We start from the raw sequence: 21,911 nt of genomic DNA on the forward strand, positions 1-21,911 counted from the left end.
AGAAACACTCAAAAAGTAACTAAAATCCAAAATTTCCAGAAAACAAGCATTTAAAATATAAATACCATGTTATCTCTTCTCAGAAACTATCAATTCAGAGAAACAACTATTCAAATTTTTAAAGTAGTGAATCTTGACTTGTTGAATATTCTTTAAAAGTAATATTAGCCAGTTCCACTACTTCCTCTTTATTTCAGGAGCCTATTTGGGGATGTAATTTTTGTGTCTACAGATATGCTAAAATATAATCTAAATGATATAGATGACAAAGACATATTTTTGTTTTCTCTCACTTGACAAAGCTAAGTTATAAGAAGGTATCCTAAAGATAGCTAGGACTCTCTCTGTAATCAGGCATACACATGAGCTTTTAGTCTTCAAAACTGACTTGAACAACTGTACCCACACTTCTAAAGAAGTTTCCTAGATCAAAAGGAGGGGGAAACAATTTCTTGGGTCATATTTTCAGGGGAAAATACACAAATATAAAGTCATAGATCAAGTTGTGAAGAGTATGTATAACTTTTTATAAAGTATAGCTATAATCTCTAAATTATTTCATAACGCTATAATTTAAACCTGCCTCTAGACTTAAGGAAACATCCTTGTTGAAATGCTGATTTCCTTCCTGATGTTTTAAATGTCTTACTGGGGAAATTATTTTTAAAACAAAAAATTCGGCTGAATATGGATAGATGTTGGATGCTGTAGAAATGATGGGTTAAAAGACAAATACATATGTCTAGACTACACAACATGTATGAAGTCTATAATGAACAACAAATTCCATCTTTCTTACAAAAATACTCAGCTGATGTGTGGTAAAATGAAAAAAACACTCTTCTAAGGCTGGTGCTTTGTGGGATTAGTTGTATACTAATATTATTACAACACACTAAATCCTGTAACACTATTACAAAATCTACCCTTCAGGCAACTTCGACAAAACTTATTGTTCAAGCATGTAAAAAAAGCCATAACCTAGAACCATTACTACTAGGGGAAAGGAGGGGGTCTGAGGTGAAGTTTCCTACCTTGTTTCTAATAGTTAACTGCTAACACTTAAAAAAAAAAAAAAGCAACAAAAACCCCTGACTCTTACTTATTTACTTAATTAACTTACCTTGCCGCTCAAATAAACTTAAGAAAATGAGGTAGTGAATTACTTTTATGCTACTCTTTATGGGAAATATTAACTATTGAAAATGCAGGATTTCAGAGTAGGGGGCAGGAGAAAAGAAAAAGTTTCCATCTAGCAAATGATGTTTGCCAAAACCCTGCAACTGAAAACCTAAAAATAAAATAAAATAAAAAATAAAAAGCCTTTTAAAAGTAACAACATACTCAAAAAAAGAAATGAACAGACACCAAAAACTTTGTGGAGGACTGCTACAGAACCATAATGGGAAAGTAGGAAAACAAAATAAAACCAAAAAATAAAAACTTTTACTTCCTGCAAGTTCATTAGTTAATTGCTCAAGTATTTACAGGTTGAAGGAGATTTAAGTTCTGGAGTATTTTCGATTTCCCTTTTCTTACTTGATTGACGGTGCTAGATAGATTTAGGTTGAGTGGAAAATTTAAAAATATATATTTACAAAATAGATATTGCACTATATGCAAAGGCAGACTCCCAAGACCTGTCCCGAATGTCTGGGGCACCCGAACTCGAGGCTCTGAGACCTACTGCCAGAGGGCTTTCCTTTGGAAGCTCAATCTTCCGATCCCTCTTCTTCACCTCCTTCCCTAAACCCAAATTTCCAGAGTGTTTAAGCGTGAGTGAAGGTGAGGGATAAGGGAAGGGAGTTCCCTGATGGAGGGCAGTCTTCTCGGCATCCTCGTGCGTCCCGGTAATCTCTCGGGAGCCAGAGGTGGCAGCTAGGGGATAGGTTAGGCCCCGAGGGGCACGCGAACCCCGGACCAAAAAACCGCAGGGGCCAGGCCTACTTCTTCTGGGTCGCGGGATTTGGGATATTAACAAGAATGTGAAGGAAATGATGGAGGGCAGAACTCATAGAGGCCCCAGGTCTTCCTCCAGAGCAGTCCCTAAATTCTCTCCTTCGTCTCTTCTTCCCAACTCCTCCTCCATCCCCATCGACTGCCTGGCAATTTGGGATCTAGGGAGGGAAGAGGCAGAGAATCGAAGGTCTTGCACTCCAGCTGAGTTGGCTTCGGATCGTGCCTTGTCTCAATGGCGGCCTGATCAGTCCGAAACTGGGATGTCCCCGGTGGCCCCAGCTGATCCCAAGGAGATCGATCCTCCGATCTCCTTCCAACAGGGCCTCGGTCCTAAGAACGCTCAGAAGTTGTACTACGAGGTGGGAGCCGAAGGTAGATTTCTCTGCTCCGGTTCCCACTTATCTCCCCACTTCAATTTTCCTCCCTGCTCCCCTAGCACACAAACTTTGCCGTACTTTCTCCTTATTCAGCACCAAGTGACTTTCTATTTGCAGTGGGAAAAGAAAAAATGTGGGGATGTTTAAAATACCCCTTCTCCTAGCTTCTACAGTCTCTTCTCAACCCGATAACCTTAATCAGCCCGAAGAGTCCAAAGAGCGAACTCACCTCACCTCCAGCAATACAAAAGATGCTGGGGCAGATGAAGGGTGGGAATCGAATTAACTAAGCCCCTGCCCTTACCTCTAGTTAGCCCCATTGACCTCAAGCAAAAGGCTGATAGCGCCCCGATTCTCCAGCCAAGTCAGCGGCAATCAGACCTGGTATTAGTTCTCACCTTCTCCCAGTCCCGGGACCCCAAAGGAGTCCCTATCCTTCGATCCCGTCACTATCTCCACCACCTCGGACAGCCGGCTTGAGGGAGGTGTGGGTTTTGTGCGTTTGGGGATGGGGCTGGGGGCAGGGAAGAAGGAGAAGAGAGGCGCATCTCCCGCCGCTACTCCCCCCTCACTCCCCCCACCCCCCCTCGGAGCCAAGCTCCGTACGGCGAAGTAAACTTCCTTTCCCGAGCCAGAATTGGGGCGACGAAAGGACTGGAGCGACGGAGCCGAAAGGTTTGCGATCCACCGAAACGGGTGGCGGTAGGGTATGTATGAGGAAAGCGGCGGGGCTGGAAAAGGCAACAATCACAAGCCTTAGGGAAAGCGGAGAGGACCAGTCCCTAACCCGGACATCGAGTCCCGGTCCTCGCGTCCTTTCCCTAATCCCGACTCCGCTTGGGACACACCATATAGTTTCTCCCTTTTCCTTTCCTCCGCTCTTCCCCTCCCCCACGACTCGAGTGTCCTCTCCCCGGAAAAAGAAAGGGGAAAAAAAGAATGAAAAATATCCTTCCTGCCCTTCCCACAAAATGTTGGATGATACCAACAACTCTAGAAGCTGTATTACAGCTAAGTGAATAAGTGAATATGTCTGTGTTTGGTTTTAGAAAAGATGAAAGAGAGAGAGAGAGAGAGAGAGAGAGAGAGAGAGAGAGAGAGAGAGAGAGAGAGAGAGGCATATATAAATTTAAAATAAAATCGCCAAGATGAAGGGGAAACCAGGAGTCTGGAGGTGGCAGCGGCGGGGAAGTTGGTGCGGAGCGCGTGGGGTTGTGTGGAGTGTGTGGAAGTACGAGTGTGAGTGTGTGTGTGTGTGCGCTGCGCGGGCTAGGGGACTCACCATCTCGCTGGGGGAGCGAGGCCAGAACGGGGTCGGATTGGAAATGTTGAGGCTTCGCTTGCTTTCTCCGCGACATGCTGGCTCAAACATCGGCTGGGGCAGAATAAAAAATTACTAAAAAAAAATCTTCTCAAAATTACGGAAATCGAGCGGCAGCGGTGGCTCCCCCCTCCCGCCTGCCCGCCCCCCTCCCCGACTCCCCGGCCCTCAGCGCAGCGCGCATGTGTCCTGCTATAATTATGATTATCAATAATGCATTGCGATTAATCATAGAGGGGCTCTTTGAAAGGCGATTGGCAACGGGCCAGCGCTATTCAAACCCGCTCGCCTTAATCAATTAGCTCGTGATTTGCTGTAGACCCCTGTCTCTCTGCAGCTCCTGCCCAATAAGCCGGCCGCGGGGTTGTCTCTCCCCAAAGAGGAGCCGGAGACTGTGTTAACCCTCTTAGCAACCGGCTGGGACTCCGGCAGGCGCTGTTGGCCTGCCTTCTGTAGGAATGCGAGTTTCCCCCAGTCCCCGTCCCCGTCCGCGTCCTCGCGCCCCCCCCCCCCCCCCCCCCCCCCCCCCCCCCCCCCTTTTCCCATCTCCCTGCTTCAGGCTGGGCCGACCCAAAAGAGCAAACCCTCCCCGAAATTAAAATACTGTTAGGGAGGGGTGGAGAAGAGGAGGTGGGGGAGGAAGAAAAGTGGGACGGAGACAGAGAGGACTGCAAACTTCCCAACTTGGACCGCGCTTCCCAGGTTCCAGCAGCTGCCGGTTCCCCTGACCAGGCTGGGCTGCCCAGGTCTAAGGGATGAGTGGAGGGCAGTTGTGAAGGGTGGGATGACAAGGTTTCTGGGGGGCGAGACGAGGGGAAATGAGAGATCCCTGCTTGGGAAGCAACTGACCTGAGTAAGCCGTTAGCCCCCTTATCCGGATCTGGTTATACATTTCTCCTCTCAACAAATTCAATCAGAAAACACTGGCGGAAAAGTATCGCCCCCACCCACACACCCACACACCCACAATGGGGGGGGGGGGGGAGAAACACAACAAAATAGTCCAGCGTAATTTTGCCTCCTGCTTGTGTCCGCCACGGTTCTCTCTCCCTCCCTCCTCCGCTCCCTCCCTCCCAACTCGCCAGCTCCTCTCCCAGAACTCAACATTCCCAGTATCCAGGGCTCCGGGGGTGCGGAGAAGAGGATCCAGGAAAGGTTTGGGAAGGTTTTTTGTTTTGTTTTTCCTTTCCTACCCTCCCCCCTCCCCCCCACTCGCTTGCTCCCTGTCTCTACCTCACTCATTCCCAGGACAATTAGAGCAAAGTTTTAATTTTCGGAAGAACTGGCCCCGGTGCGGGGGGTTAAGGGGGAGGCCCGGTCCCGCCCCGTCCCTGCAAGTGTTTCCCCCTTTTCGCCACCCCCTCCCAATCCCGCGCCACCCGGGGTTGATTGGTGGGAGCGTCACTTGGCCGCGGGGGAGGAGGAGACGCGAAGGAAGGGGCGAAAGCGAGGAGTCCCGGGGAGAGAAAGGATACTGGTCTCGGAAGGCAGTTTTTCTCTGGGCAGGCTGAGCCGGGAGGCTCAAGGGCCAGGAATCGGGTACCAAGGATCCTACACTCTTTTCTCTAGCCCTATTCGTCCCGTCTTCTCCCCCCTTCCTACCCTGTATAGAATTCGGGACTGGATGAAGCTACGACACCAGCCTGAAAAAGGGTTCAGGAATGAATATCCTAGGCCCGTGGCCCGTGACCGAGGCCCTGGATCCAAACAACTCGCACCTTTCCAGGCCTCCGTCCTCTGTGAGACTGTTGGCTGAGGGGGGCGCTGTGAGACTTGCAGGGGATTAGGGGACCTTGTGGCCACTGGAACTGGCCCTGGCTGTGTCTCTGTCCTTCTAGGCAGAGTTTGAAAATTAGTGTGTTAAGTGTGCATGAGTGTTCGTGCGCGCGCCCGTGTGTGCGCGCGTGTGTGCATGTGTAACCGGGAAGGTGCTCTGTGCGTCTGTTCCCTGTCCCCTTGACTAGCATTCTTTTCTCTCTCAGCTGCAGAACACTACCGCGAAACTTTGAGGTCCGATGCAAGAGTTCTCGGTCCAGGAGATAACTAACCCTTTTTGCTTCCCCCAGTCCTTGGTCTTGCCTTGCACTCTCTAATCCGCTCAGCGATTCAAGGAGGAGGCTGTCATAGGACCTAAGGTTCTGGCAGAACTTCTGTCCCTTCCCTTGGGAACCTGGATTGTCCTCTCTGTTTCTTTCGCTTCTTTTCGCATTATTTATTCTGGGGTCAGAGTAGTTCAGCTCTCCTCGTCAAGAGGAATAACAAACTTCTTTGTAGAATGAAGGAAAGGCCGGGGATTGTAGGATGCCGGAGTAAATTGAAGGGATATAGACATTTCCATTTCAAATGACCTTAGGAAACTTGGGTGGAAGTATAAAGGACTCCCAAGTTCGGAAGTTATAGCTCCGGATTTTGCAGATCATACTAGGAACGAAGTTAAACCGCCGGTTCATCTTAGAAACAGGGACAAGGAAAAGGGAGCCTACCTAGGCGCGAGTTTAGCTTCTGCTACTGGAAGTTCCCCAAAGGAGTAGCTTTTTCTAAAGACAATCTGTGTCTCCTTCCCACACCTCTCCCCCAAGCTCTATAACTAACTGCTTTTCTGTATCTTAATCTTCCTAGTTCTTTCGCTCTGTTTCTCTTTTCCTATCTCCATTTCTTTGCCAGCATCATTTTCTCCCTCAGTAGCCTCCCTCTGTCTCTCTGTCTCTCTCTGCCTTTCTCTCCTCTGTGTCTATTCTGTCTCTCTTCATCTCTGCCTTTCTGGGTCCTGTTGCGTTCAGTAAATTTTGATTAAAAGACAAACGAATCTATCAGTGGGGATGATGTTGAAGAATGAAGATAATAATGTTTCCATAGGTGCCGCTTCAGATGCCATTATTTTCCACTGAATATTTAAAGAGATCCCCTCACTAAAGATGGATCTACTTTGTGCCTGGTGTGTCAGCCACTCTCTTTTCCAGGCACCAATTTGTGTGCGGATCGTAGGCGCAAGAAAATGTACTCACTAGTATTTACACCCCAAACCTCCAAGAGACGCACTGACATTAGGATGCGCGTAAACGCTAGTGCATTCTTAAAGATCCGCAAATACTTGTGCATGCTCACAAACACACTCGTTTTTCACACTTCCATAATCAACTCCCCCCTCACCGCCCCCCCCAGAAGAACCTTCTCTGGAGACCTTAATTATTATCGGAAACGCTCTGGGAGGAAAGTAGTTATTTTGCACATACGATTTTTCTCGTTTGTACGTTCACTGTACGCTCAAAATCTGTCTTTCCGGAATAGTTGCATCCGCGAATATTTCTTGGGGGTGTGTATGTGTGTATGTGTGTGTATGTATGTGTGTGTGTGTATGAAAATCCAAGCTTTTCTCACATTCTATCCGTCCCGCAAAGAAAAAAAGAAAAGAAAGCGCAAAACTTGTTACTTAAATTTTTAATGCTGAAATAGTGTCGTGGAAGAAAAAATAACGGACAATAAAAAGTTTAATAACTTTTTCGTTCCTTTCCATACTCTACAGCATTGAGACAAAAGGTACTTTTAGAACCCAAGACTAATGGCTAATGTATGGTTTTTTTTGTTTGTTTTTGTTTTTCTCTTTGGCTTTAAAGAGAGTGAAGGGGAGATGTAGGTGGAGAGGGGAATAGGGAGGAGGGGGAGGGATGGTGTCTGGAGGGAAAGAGAAGAATTGGTCTTTATTGTTGTTGATAGCAATACATCAATTAAGTGCCATTGTCTTCTGCAGAAGTTCGTAGTGTTTACAAGCCCAAATGGCGAGATGTCAGGGTAGCCGCGAGTGTGTGTGTATGTGTGTGTGTGTGTGTGTGTGTGTGTGTGTGTGTGTGTGTGAGAGAGAGAGAGAGAGAGAGAGAGAGAGAGAGAGAGAGAGAGAGAATGAGAGAGCGAGAGATTATGTGCCTGAAATGTCGAAAAAACCTTAGTGGCTCAGTGAAGGCTGATTTATTTGGGGGAGGGAGGAGGGATATTGGGGGAAGGAGAGAATGAGACAGAGTTAGCATCTCCAACGCCTGGTCCCTGACTGTTTCCCTTGCTTTCCCGCCCCAGGGATCAGCGATCTATATTTCTCGGCTGTGAAAATCCGCCCCCGGGTGAGAAGCAGCTGGGCTGGGGAATCGATGTCCGGCTTTAGGAGATGAACACAGAGGGGAGGTGTTTGGAGTTGGGGGGAGATTGTGAAGAGAATCAGGCCGGGTCAGGGTGCCAGTAGCTAAGGGTATAAGGAATTATTCCCTGTGTGTGGGTGTGATAGTAGAGCAAGCAAACAGAGGCCCTACTTGTCACCCATTTTCTGCTCTTCGGGGGCACACCCACTCCACTCAAACTTTGCTTCTCTACTATCTGGTTCGGCTGCAGTGTATAAGAGGGTGTACAAAAGTTTTTTTTTTTTTTTTTTTTTTTTTTTTTTTTTTTTTAATACTCCTACTTTCCAGTCTTCCCCTCCCCACCCCCTCCCACACCTTTGCTCTAGATTTTCCCTCAGGCTTTCCCAAATTTGTGGGCCCTTTAGAGGCCCCAGTCCAGATGGGCACATACAGAGACAGCTGGAACAGGGAAAACAGTCAGGAGGCCGCAGCTGCAATTGTCAAAGGAAGCCGCGTGGAGAAAGTTTAGAGCTAGCATCTCTTTTCCCCTCCCTTCTGCCAGTCCTGTGCTCTGGCCAAGGACCTCAGAGATCCTCTCCTTTTTCTCCCCTTCCCCATTTTCCGATTTATTTCCCCTTAAGAGGGGCTCTAAGAGCAAGGCCTTAAGTCGTGTCTCTTTTTCACATTGCCATCCCCAGCAAAGTGACCTGAAACCGAGCAGCAGTCTTCTTTTTGAAGGCTGCAGGGGCCCGATTTAGCTTCCCAAGTTATACCTAGGAGGGAGGCCTCCTGTTCCTAAATCAGCAGGGTCTCTGGTTCTAGGGTGACGCCCCAGAGTTCTTCAGTTGCCTTCCCCTCAACCCCTTCATTTCTCGACTGCGACAATTGTACCACCAGTTCTGTGCGCCCACATCATTGCACTCCATTCCCCCCCCCCCCCCATCCTGTTCCCGGGTTCACTAGGTTTGGAGCAAGTACTGAGAATGCTTTTTTCAAAATTTCAAATACAAAGTAAATAACGCTGAAAAGCAGGCAATGTGTGAGTTTAGGGGCGGGAGGCGACAAGGAAAGCATCCGGATATGCAGAATTGATGAGAAACCATTAGCTAAAGAAACCTGGAAATCAAATTCCCAGTTATCCTCTTTCCTTTTCCTCGTTTTCCCGAAGGCCGGTGAGATAAAGAAGAGTGTGAGTGTGTGTGTGTGTGTGTGAGTGTGTGTGTGTGTGTGTGTGTGTACGCGCGCGGGAGTTGGAAAGGGTAGTAGTGTATATGCCCGTAAATACCCGGGTTTTGGATGGATTCGTTTATTTGCGTTCCCATCAGAGCTGCCTACGGAGTTAGGGAGTGGAAGCACCTTCAGTCCAAGAAAGAGGCACATTCGGAACTCATATGACCAAGGCCCAGCTACATGATTCTCCAGAGATGCAAAAAAAGAGAATGAAGTTTGTAAAATCAGAAGTAAATATTGGAATATGATTACAAAACAAAACACCTTTTACCTTGCTGCAACTAGAGTTGTTTTACCCCTATGCAAAAACTAATGAATTGCAAACTACAAATGAGAAAGTAAGAAAAGAATAAGTGTCTGTGAGAAGGGGAATTAAGGAGAGAGAAAAAGGAAAGTAAGGAAAGAGGGACTGGGAGAGGGGAGGAGGAAGGAATGGTGAGGTGCAGAGAGAGAGAGAGAAATAAAGAGAGAGAGAGAGAGAGACAGAGACAGAGAGAGAGAGAGAGAGAGAGAGAGAGTCCACAACTACGATATACCTAGTTTAATGTTGGCCTCTTTCAGAGGCTCTGAAATACTCGGTGGCAATCGGATACATTCATTTTTCTCTTCGTTTGGGCTGTCTGATGTCCTGTAGGCTAGTGGAGAAAGAGTGCACAAAAGTGTATCAAGTGAGTTTGGATTGGTATCCCTAGTCCCACAGCGCTACTAGGAGTCGGTACTAAACTATAAGGAACCTAGATTCAAGCCTCGTTAATAATGATTTTCCTCCGTTGGCCCCCCCCCCCCCCTCCCCTTCCGCCCCCTTCCCGCCTCACCGTTTCAATCGTTTGGAGTCCTAGTCGTCGAAAAAGTCGACCTCGCCCAGAACTCTCCACTTCTAGTTTGGAGAGACTCCTTTGCCTTCTTGCTAAGCCATACGCTCCGGCTGCTGGAAGAAGGGTCGCCTGGCGTCGGTTTCCACAGCAAACTGTAGTGGAGCCCAGAGAAAGCAACTCTGCGGAGCTAGGGGAGGCTTCTCGGAGACCACACCCGGGCCTGAGAAATATAAGCCCAGTCCCACTTTATGAGGCAGCTGCTGAACCCTTGGTGTCCCTATCCTGAGCTACCCTGAAAACGAATTGCCTTCTCTTTTTCGGACAATAAACTACTTTTCCTCGGTTCAAGCTGCATCAATACCGAGGCTTAAAACAAACAAACAAACAAACAAACCTGGCACCACCAGCGACCTTTATGTTAAAACACAAACTTTCTAGCTTTCTACTCTTGTTCATGTTTCACCTTTAAATTGATTGGACCTCAAATGCAAAATACTTCCCTGAAAGTATTATGTGTGACATTTTTTTTTTTTCAGGAGAAATGCCCTGAGGAAGGGGCGGGGGGAACAACGGAACAATCCCAATTTTAGAAAAAGAAAACCCTCCTTTTTTCCTTTTTTCTTTCTTTCTTTTCCTTTTCTTTTTTGGTCTTAAACCTTTTCACAATTTTCTAAGCGTGGAAAAAAAGAGATCTTTTGTCTATATGACCTGCACTTTATTCAATAAAAGGATTGTGGCAATAGAATTTTCACTATTTTCACTACAGGGGAGTTTGTCCGTTATTCTATAACTAGTGTTTAGCTCCCATGAGATAGCTATCCTAAGGGAAATTGTCCTTCTTATCAACTAACTGGCTGTGCGACCTATATGTGCGGGAGAGAGGGATATGAACCCCTGCTCTCTGAGTATGGGCATTCTTGAGATGTGTTGGATGAATTAATTTTTATTTTGGTAAATGAGGCAGAAGTAAGGTTATCCATAATAGGTAGTAAATGTGAACAGGACAACCAGCTGCCTATAACTTGCAATAACAAAAAACAAAAAACAAAAAAAACAACAACAACAAAAACACACCACCTTCAGCCACCTTCCACAAAATCCTTTGTAATGAAAACAACATCAAGAATCGTCACTGGATATGAATCAACATTGGGGTGAGGGGAAGCTGGCTGATGGCAAAATCAAGCTCTGTAGATGACTTCTGCCTTTGTGGTTTTCAGCACAAAGAAACACCTTTCCTTATTACCTGTATTAATCAAACAATGAAGAAGAAACTTAGAAACAGGGCATAGACTCAGCAACTTTCCCAATATATTCTTTAATTTATGCCTTGTCCATCACTGCCATAATTGGTAATTTACAAAGGCATGGTTAGGACTTTGGGATAATCCCTAGTGCCCTATCATCTGTCCTTACTAGGATGAAATGTGTAGTTCATACCAACAGATTCAGAAATGAAACCTTGTGATTTTATAATAGTCCCTTTCTGATTTTCTGACCAAAGCAGGTTTCCCAGGAGTCTTGTCTTAGGGTTGTCTCAATCACACTGAAGCCTTTGAGGACTTTTCCCCAACTCCTCCCAGTTCCACACTAGACCCAGAGACAATTTCGGCCTAAAATTTCTGGGCAATTCTGCATTGCAGCCAGCAATGAAATATCTGCCTGCTGGGAGAATCAGGATTTCTCAGAAGCAGGGGGAGAGAGAACATATTCTTTCAAACCCTTCCTTTTTCTTTCTATCCCTTTCAACTAGAATGAATTTTCTGAATCATTGTGTCATTGTCTTGTTCTCTCAATTTAGATATGTTTCTTTGCCCTTTAAAATAGAAAAATAGCATAAACCCATTGCTACCACCCTCTCCATCTTGACATCTGGCTTAGTAAATAGGTTTAAATTCTTTAAAATACCGTCTTCCAAACCTTGTTCTTGTTGCCTGTCTAGATCTCCTGGCTCTCTCAAGCCTTCTCAAAACAGAAGCAATTATCCTTTAAAGTGATAATCCTAAAAACATTATTTTCCCCTTCTGTCCTCCCCCAAAACTCACATTAATGTTAGGAAACTGATCCAATTTTTCTCTCATTCTCCTGGCTAAAAAATTTTGCCACTACCCTCCCCCCAATCCCCTTCCTGGCCCCCACCCCAAAGTCTTTTTTTTAGTTTTAGTTTTTAGAAGCAGTTGTAATAAAGTCTAATCTCTACCAGATATCAGTGAAACTACACATCCAGTCCTTATCCCCTAGCTGGATATTTGTTAATCATCTATTATGATTAGCACCTACTATGTGGTGCTATTTGTCAAGAAGCTTATAATTTTCCCCATGGGTGGAAGGGGGAGAAGGAGTGGTGGATAAAATTGACAAATACCCAAATAAGTCCAATATAAAGTAAATAGGCTGTGATGGGCTGAAGGAGCAACCAAGACAAATTCCACGGGGGAGGGGGGAGAGAGGGGGAAGAGAGAGAGAGAGAGAGAGAGAGAGAGAGAGAGAGAGAGAGAGAGAGTGAGTTAGAGAGAGAGAGTTAGTTCTTGGTGAGACCTCTTGGATGAGAAAAGCCTAAGTAGACATTATAGGCAGTAGGAATAACACATTTTTCCTCCCACCTCATTTTGCTTCCTATTTTGCCAGCCTATAAAAATTAGTCAAGGTGATAACTATAGGTCAATACATGTAGAAGTGACCAAAAACCTAATGATCTATGGAAAAGCTTCAGCAATCTGCTGATGTGGGTTTAAATGTCATGTATCTCTCAGCTCTACAATTATATTATTTGAAGGTTGTTTAATTGATATAACTATTACTTTTACTATAATCAACATCATCATCATTTAATCATCATTATCTGATGATAATCATCATCAGACTGGATCTGTAATTCCATCAGTATAGGAAAAACTAGATGAGAACATTCCTTTTTACCACTAACGTTCTGAAGTTTTTCTATAACTTATGAGTCTTACTTGATAGTCTACCCCAGTGAATGATTGACTGACTAGCTCAAGGTCACACAGTCAGTAAGGGTCAGAAGTAGGACTTAAATCTAGGTTTTCCTAATTTTTAGGCCAACTTTCTGTTCACTATGTCTCCTTTTCCTTGTCATAGTCATCCTCATCTTTTTCTTCCTCCTCCTCCTCCTCCTCCTCCTCCTCCTCCTCCTCCTCCTCCTCTTCCTCCTTTTCCTCATCATCATGTCAAAACAAAAATTAAAGTTACTGGACAGTGGTCCATGTTTTTGTATTAGCACTTTTTTAATCAAAAAGATTTTTAAAAAATAGCAATGTTTTACAAAACGAGAAAGAGAAAAGAATGTATGCACTTTGTTACATAGAATCACTTTTTTCCTTGGTAAAATATCTGACAATAAACATAGTTTAAAACATTCTCAGATACTAGTGAGATGATGGTGATATTTTTTCTCCAGAGTTGAGGTGAACAAGTTTTATTTAATCTTCCATTTCTAGAACTTTCCTTTTAAAAATTAAAATAAAACAGTATTCTGACTCTGAGAGGCTTTGAGTAGAGCTGTCAGTATTCAAGATATGTAAATTGTCTTTAAGTGCCCTTCACTATCCAGATGGGTAAAATCTCAGGGACTTTAAAATGATTGAGCATTTCAAATAATTTATAGGACAACTAGAGCCACCCATTTGGGCAAAGTTGGATGCAGTTTTTCCAACAAGCTTTGGCCACTGCCAAAGTCCTCCTGTTATCTTTCTTGGATTCTGTCTTATCCTGCTCATCCTAGGGAGTTTGCTGCAAGAGTAACAATCCCCAACTTTTGGATTGGGAGGGAGATAAATGTTTCTAATTATTCACAAAACCAAATCCACTTTAATTTTTAAAGTTTATCTCATAAAGAAAGCACTTTCAAGATGCTTGTTGAGGATTATATATGGGAGGGGGTATATGTGGCTGTTTAAAAACCAAAGCAAAAAACCTCCAGTTCTTCTGTTTGGAAGGAAAACTTTTTATTTGTTGGGAGAATGTTTCTTAATATTTTGGCAATTGAAAGACTCTGTTCGGAGAAAGAAGGACAGTTTTTAGATCTTGGGACTTCTCAAGTTTTCGGTAGGTAGAGAGAGTTATATTTAAAACAGGACTTCTTCAATTCTTTCCACTCAAAAGCCCATCCCCCCTCAGAAACATTTATATGATCCGGGATATATAGGTATATAAAATAGCTATTCAAATCAAACAAATGCCGATAATAATCACAATTTTGAAGTTCCCACATTCAGTTACAAGACCTTTCATAGGGTCTCAAACCACAGCTTAAAAAGTTGGGATCTTAGAAAGACACAGCAGTTGAGAAATAACATTGGAAGTTTAAATCGTGGGTCCAAATTTTATATCTGGCTAATTAAGAACTGTGTTTAATTATTTAGACAAGTAATTTTTGCATCTCTGAGCTACTTTCTTTCTTTGAAAAATCAGGATTAGATGATCTCTAAGTTCTGTGAAGGATCTCAGGGCCTGAAGATTTCTCTGTTCAATGCAAGTAAACCACATATTGTTGTTGTTTTCTCTATGAATAGAGTGGATGTTGCCTACATTGAATTGATCAGTTCATTACCTTGGCATTATTAGAGTCATGGCTGATACATCCAATGTAAATATGATACATACATTTTATGCATGTTAAAAATCCACAATAGTATATTTTCATCTCTCTACCAATTAATTTACACCCAGAGTTAATCAGGCAGATTTTCACAATCTCTCTGGTCTCTTGAGGGATGTGTGGCATGAATTCAGAACTGAGGCTATAGTCAGAGGATCTGGATTTGAGTCAGCATTATTACATACTACCTGTGTAACCCTGAGCCTTTGATCTTCTCCCCCCTCAGTTTCTTTATCTGTACAATGAGGTCTTTGAATTATCTCATCCCTTCTGTTTCTATATCTTAAATTGCTTTGAAAGGCATCATGGTGTGTTGCTCTGGAATTCAAGGAAACAGATTCAAATCCTGACTTCTCTTTTGTATGACCATGGCTGAATAAATTACTAAATTCTCCTGAGCATCCCCTTGTCATTATAGTAGTAATAATAGCCATAGTGTTTAATTTTCACAAGACTTTTGTGAAATTTGAATTTTATGCAAAGAGATTTATTAGCAAAGCTTAAATCTATTTATTTCTCCTTGAAGAGGCCAAACTAATCCATTCTTCATTCACTCTTCCAAGGAGTGAGAGTGAGGCTCAGGAAAGGGAAATGATTTCCAAAGTCATACTAGTAGGTAGCAGAAATTGAACCTGAACCACTTGAATTTATCTCATTTGACTTATGATAGTGACTGACATGGGTCTTTCTTTAATTTCCAAATTGTGAAATATTAACTATTCACTCAGTGAATACATAGGTGTATAACTCTTATAAAATGCAGTAACTAATGATGGCTTATAGAGAGATACCATGGCATAAGAAAGAATACTGCACTTGGAGTTTTAAAAACTGAATTCAAATCCCAGATCTGATATTTGTGTGGTTTTGGGATATGACTTCTGCTCTCAGAGTTTCACTTTATTCATCTCTAAAATGAGAAGTTTGGAGTTGGACTCCTTCAGGACCTCTATAAGGTACCCTTCAGATCTAAAATTCTATTAGAATCCTATAATTTAAGTTCAACTGTGAAGGATAAGTTGGATCTAAACCGAAAATTATAGAGGAACAGAAAAACTGGATGCCATGGAGGGAACAGTGTAGGCAAAGGTGTGATGATGGGAATAAGCAGGAATTATTCAGATAACATAAATAAATGCCAAAGAGTCTATATTGATCATTGGAAAGCAAAGCCTAGACCAATTACATTTATTAAACTAGAGAACCAAAAATACAGATTTCATCAAAGGCCTTTAAATACAGAGAGAAATATTTCTTTGTCTGGTTATTGATTGAGTTCATAAGATACCAGTATCAGGATAAAACTTGGAAAGTATTGACTCAATTACAGTATCTGCCCATAGATACAGCATTACTCTATTGTAATATGATCATCAATATAGATTTAAATTTAACTTGAATCTATTTGCTTCTGAATTGTCTGGGCTCATGTGGAACCTAGTCTAACAGGGTGATGCTTGGTTATCTATATAGTTATCTATCCGACAGTGTCCAAAGAAGGGCAAAAAGTAGTACAGCAAGGTAATCTCAATCTATACCATATCAGTATTGGCCTAAAAATATTAATTGTTTAAACATCAGAGAAGACTCAAGAAGGATATGAAGGAATAAATGAAAGTATGATTGTTATATTCAAATATTTGAAGAGATTGCCTTGTGAAAGACTTGTTTTACTTGGTCCTAAAATACAGAATTAGGAACAATGGGTTTCAGAAGTTACAAATTACTCTTTATAAAAGGAAAAGTTTTCCAATAATTACAACTATATTAAAGTTCAATAGGCTGCCTTTGGATATAATGAGGAAGACCAATATAAACTTTTCAACAGGTCTGAACTGCAAGACAGCCTTGTTAGGCATTTTTTAGATTAGAGTGTCTGCTTAATGAGGTTGATCAAGTCATGTCTTATTTAAACTGTATATCTTACCAATACTAGTACATTTCATTAAGAATAAATAATTTTGATTAAATAACATAAGGGGATTATTGCCCTTTTTTAGTCCTAAGTAAGACTTTGTGATCTAACTTAGCAAAATCTCTGGGGTTCTATGGTTCCTTATGTGTCCTAGAGAAAGGAATTCATTGTCACTGTTATTTGGGTGAATGGTTTTTTAGAAAGAATCATATCATTGAAAGATCCATTAATTTGCCATATAATCACAAATATAACAGAAGTGTAAAAGAAGCACATCTATTAGGTATAAACTATCCAGGTGAGAAATGATCATAGAACTGCCAAGGAAAAATCCATACTGGGAATTATAGCCTCATTGCCCCATAACTAATTTTTCTAGACCAGAAAGAAGAATGATTGGTCATGATGAGAAGGAAAAGAAGACTCTACTTCTTTATTCTTTTGAAATTTTCCCTCCCTATTGGTGTATGGAGCCTTAGCCAGAGCAGTTCAGACCTTCTTTTGAAAACCAGTTCCCCTCTACCCCCAGCATCAGCTTTACTATTAATGGGTGTCATCCATAAGAGTCAGATAAAATGCTTGGATATACCTTTCAACTTTTACTTCTAAAACTACTTTTTTTCCTTTCAAAGACAAGGGTAAGAAAATTGCTCTTTAGGCGACATTTGGCAGAATATTGCTTTTTTCTCTCTCCAAAAATCAGGAGGGACTGACAAGGCTTATCTTCCCTCAAGTAATTTAATTTGGAATGGGTCTCAATGGTGTTTGGGTCCCCTGGAAGATCAACTGGAAAAGTCTGTAGAATTCCCTCTGGCAGCATCTTGTGCTCAGTGACAAAATGCATTTGAATAAAATCTAATGTTATTATATTTCTCAGCCTCTCCCAATCTGCACAATTAACCACATTAAAAATATATCCAGCAACTCAGAGAAAATTTCAATAGAGGTGGATGGCCCTAACAAATTTGCCTCCTTCAAAATGATTTTATTTGTTGCAATGCAGTACCCAAGATGTTTATCAGTAATGGGCAGACAGGCCTATGGAAGGAAGAACCTTAATTCTGTCTGAGACAGCCTCTTATTGCTATTGATAGTTAGCATCGGTGTCCAGCCTGAGAAATGGAACTGCTGCAGGCAGCTTTAGTCAAGACATCTTATTGATCTACTGCCTTGCCTCCCTGGATCTAGAAAAGAAAAATAAAAAGTCTGGCAAAGCTGGTGGTATGAGGGCTATGTGGCAGCACTAGGGTGCATTCTTCTGTGTTGGCACACATGGATATACCCGGTACTTTGGTACCTCTGCGGGTTATCCATCCTGATCCCATAGCTTGAGAGAGAAGCTTCAGCAGAGCAGCAATAATGTCCTTTTCTGAAAGATGATGTGACAATTGCTGCTTTTACTCCTTCCCTTCCACCACCTCTGTCCCTGAAGTGACATATGGGACCCTCTCCTAAAATCTTGTTGAATGCAATCACTCTCAACTAAGACTGCTATAAATCCCATTCAGAAGTGGGATTTATAAAAATTTATAAATTTATAAAATTTTATTAAAATTTATAAAAATCCTTTACATTTCCAGGTCAATCTTCACCAGCAAGATTTTATAGCCTCAAACACCCATCCCAAATGATGTAAAGAAACAATGTTCACCCTAATTTTGAATATATGAATATATCTTCTGGATCAACTAACCTATTTTTCTGAGTATCCAGAGGATATCTTTAGGGTGTGTATCTAAGACTTTATAATGAAGAAGAGACAGAATCAGCCATCAATCCTGCCTAGAACATGATGACTTCCATTTTCTGAAAAAAAAAAAAAGTAAACTTTGCAGAAGTCATATTGAATAGTGGAAAGTGGATAATACAGAGTGTGAGGACCCTCAGACACTCACTACAGAAAACTAGGATTGCAAGAGTGAAGGATTGTGCTGGAGACAAGATGAAATTTCTTTACAGAAAAAATAGGGCAGATTCTCAGTGGGTAATTAGCAGTCTAGGGCTTAGTATAGGTTATTGTTTGAGGGGTGTGGGGGGAGGTAGGGTGAAAAGGGAACCAAAACTGAGTCCCCTGCTACAAAGGAAAAGTTAAATTTACACATACTTATAGAAATTATTCTAGTAATATTACCAGTCACTATTGGGAATTTATTACTATCTAATGAAGGCAGAGAAATTGGATTTAAAAAATTTATACACCAGGCTTGACTACAAGAAGGTAAATAGAACTAACCCAGTGTGATAGGAATTGGACCATCCTTCCTTCTCTGGTGGAGGATATTTATATAATAATTTCTTATAGCAGATAAGACTCTTTGAGTTGGTTGGTTATTGGCTATACCCTTGGGCCTGACTTAATCATCTTTTCTTCAGCTTCAGGGCTTGGTAATAAGTGCAATTGTCAAAAGCCCTCTTTAATGTTAATGTACTTTGGAATTTTTCCACTTTGGGATTCAATCCATAAGGGGAGTGAATGGGGAAAGAAGCCTGTAAAATCAGAAAAGTCATAATGGTGTCACCCTTACCCATCATTCTGGAAAGCACAACACATACAATGTATTCTGAAGGGTCTCTCTTCAGAGTATATCAAATGTGTGTCATGAGAGGATGTGTCCAGATTGTGTTAAAAAGGATCAGGCTAGCAGTGCTGTATATTTAATGTCTATTTCGAGACTATTGTTTTAACTAATATTTTATCCTACTTAGAGTCATTCTTCCCTCAGTGTACTCCCTCCCTCTTCCCCCCATAACCCATACACTCTTTCTTCTCTGTCCCTCTCCTTCTCCTCTCTCCCCCCCCCCCCCCGTTTGTCTGTCTGTGTCTCTCTGTCTCTCTCTCTCTCTGTCTTCCTCTTTCCCTTCTTCCTACCCTCTCTTCCCCTCCCCTCTCTCATACAGACACATACTAAACACACATTTATATTCAAATTCAGGCACTTTGTTCTTTTTTGTTTTAAAAACAATACTTCAAAATGTGTAGAGCAGCACAATATATTTAGTCAGGAATTTATAGGGTCAAATCACACTTCAGACATTTTTTTAATTTTAATTTTTTTTATTCCATGGTTGTTGTTTTTTCACTCCCAAATTCCCATTACAAATATAAAGCTCACACATTTTAATAATTTTATAGATGTGACCAAAGTAGGGAGAGGAAGATGAGGATTGGCAGGATGAGGAAAAAGGATTTTTTAAAAATTTGTTTAATATTGTTATTTTCCTCCCAGTTACAGTTAAAACATTTTTTACATTTGTTTTTAAAACTTTGAGTTCTAGATTCTCTCCCTTATCCTTACCCCAAGCTGCCATTAAGAAAACTTGTGTAAAGTTATGCAAAACATTTCCATAAAAGTCATGATGTGAAAGAAAACATAGATCTATTTTTTAAAAACTCAAGAAAAAAAATAGAGAGAGAGAAAGCATGCTCTAGTCTGTATTCAGACACAATAAGCTCTTCCTTTGGGTATAGATAGGATTTTTCATCATAAGTCCTTATACTGAGAAGAAAAGGAATCTTATAGGGTCCATAATTTTCCTGCAAAGAGGCTACTTTCTGATTTGGCACACTCAGTTTTCTCAGCCCTTTTTCATTCCTTTTAGTTGATGTAGGAGACAGACCCAACCTTATCTCCCTATGTATTGGGACACCTAAAGAATATAGAGAGGATCATCGATTTTATAGGGAGATGGAAAAATGTTGATCTGATTAGAGATATCTTATTGCCCCCTACATATTTAATGGAAATTTTCCTAGCCCTTCTTCATTATTTTCCCCAAATTTTCAGTTGAGAAAAATCAAACAGGGAATGTTTGAAAGCTGGAATTGGAACCAGATCAGCCAGGGAGTTAGACAAGTAATATTTTTTATGCACTAGGCATTGTGCTAATGCTGGAAATGCAAGGAAAGGCAAAAAATGACAGTTCTCGATGACAGGAGCCCTCAGTCTAATGGGGGAAAGACTATATGCAAACAACTAAATACAAAGAAGATAAACTGGACATAATCAATGAAAGGAAAGCATCAAGATGAAAGAGCACCGGGATAGGCTTCTCTTCAATGATTTTTTAATCAATAATATTTTATTTTTCCAAATACATGTAAAGATAATTTTCAGCCTTCATTTTTGTAAAACCTTGCATTTCAAATTTCTCCTTCCCTCCCTTCTCTCCTACCTCCCCAAGATATAAACAATCTGATATGTTAACATATGCAATTGAAAAGCTTCTTTTTGAAGGTAAGTTTTAGCTGAGAGTTGAAGAAAGCTACATAGACAGGAGATGAGGACAATAAGAATTCTGGGCCTATAAGACAGTCAGTCTATGAAAAACACTTGGAATCAGGAGATTGGAGTGGCCTGTGGGAGGAACTGCAAGAGGGGTCGTCCCACTGGAATTCAGAATCAATGGGGCTGAAGTGTAAGAAAACCTGGAAGGTGGAAAGGAGCCAGGTTATGAAAGATTTTATATGCTAAATAGAAGATTTTAGATTTGATCTTCTAGGTATAGGGAATTAGGATTCCTGATGCCAATTCCAGTAAGTTTTTTTCTCTCACTGTCTCCTACTTATATTAACATTCTTCATTCTTCATGGGTTGTTGATATATAGTAAATATTTCAATCATAGTTCCCAAGGCAGCCACTCTTGATTATGGGGAAGAACAATCTGAGAGGGACTGAAGAATATTTGAATGAGCACAGGCCATGGAGACAGTAGAAACCAATTTTAGGATCATATAAATTTCATATTTAATACCAACTGAGTGACCTTAATTTACTAATTTATAAAATGGAGATAATAATAATAATAATTGTCCCTGCAGGGTTTTGTGAGAAAAGTTATTTGTAAGCATCAACCAACTATTTTTTAGTAATGAGCAGAGCTGGAATTAGTGCAGAGCAGCTAATGCTAATGTGGAGTAGGGGGTGCTTCTTCTCTCCCCCTCCATTCCTGTCTGATTGGTTCCATTTTGCCCACCTCTTAGGGTCCTACATCCAGAATATTCTATCACACCCTTTTTATGTATCTTCCCTAATTTATCTTCTTTTAAGCAGCTAAACTATGAGAGGATGCCCAAAATCACTACAAAGGACCTATAGAGAAAACCAGTATGAAGAGAGAAGAAATCAATGTGGGGGGCCAGTAACTAGGGTTAGTGAAGGATCAGCACAAGAGAGAGTGAAAAATCAGTAGTGCCTGGCAGGATGTGCTGACCACTGACCTTCCCTGACCTTCTCTAACTCCCTTCTATATACTCTCCTACTAGAAATCTTTAATCCTTCTCTCTGGTTCTTATCTTTCTCTGTCCCTTCTCTCTATTGTGCCCTTTGGAAATCCTCCATTAAAAAACATATCTAAAATCTCTTTCTTTCACAACTCTTCCATCCTCTGATGCTCAATGAAAACTAGCTCACCATATTTCTTTACAGCTTCTCCAAGGTTATCTGTTACTATTCTCTTATACCCCGCCCTGAAATTTAGGGCCTGGAAGAGGAATTAGTATACTTACTGCTTCTCAGTAGATTATTCAGACTTTTCCTTGACTAACATTACTCAGCTATTAACTTCT

The 21,911-nt window shown here is 41.7% G+C and overlaps 1 protein-coding gene and 1 long non-coding RNA gene across 4 annotated transcripts in view; one reads left to right on the forward strand and one right to left on the reverse strand.

Annotated features, from left to right (window-relative positions):
• Positions 1-4,740, reverse strand: part of SALL1 (spalt like transcription factor 1) — a 15,983-nt gene extending 11,243 nt beyond the window's left edge. Inside the window, exons 1-2 of one of the 3 annotated variants that reach the window (XM_023494188.2) lie at positions 4,507-4,740; positions 3,619-3,711 (exon numbers count right to left, since the gene is read on the reverse strand). In XM_023494188.2, the coding sequence (XP_023349956.1) occupies positions 3,619-3,694 (76 nt within the window). In that variant the 5' untranslated portion in view covers positions 3,695-3,711; positions 4,507-4,740. Of the gene's footprint in view, positions 1-2,734; positions 2,846-3,618; positions 4,122-4,506 lie in introns of those variants that run through there. The other 2 variants (XM_003757242.4, XM_023494190.2) reach the window with 2 other exon arrangements.
• Positions 4,741-4,745: 5 nt separating this feature from the next.
• LOC116421761 overlaps positions 4,746-21,911 on the forward strand; it is a 111,402-nt gene continuing 94,236 nt past the window's right edge. Inside the window, exon 1 of the long non-coding RNA XR_004232275.1 lies at positions 4,746-4,812. This is a non-coding gene — a long non-coding RNA (uncharacterized LOC116421761). The remainder of the gene's footprint in view (positions 4,813-21,911) is intronic.

Source organism: Sarcophilus harrisii, chromosome 2, assembly GCF_902635505.1.
Source record: "Sarcophilus harrisii chromosome 2, mSarHar1.11, whole genome shotgun sequence".
Classification (NCBI taxonomy): domain Eukaryota; kingdom Metazoa; phylum Chordata; class Mammalia; order Dasyuromorphia; family Dasyuridae; genus Sarcophilus; species Sarcophilus harrisii.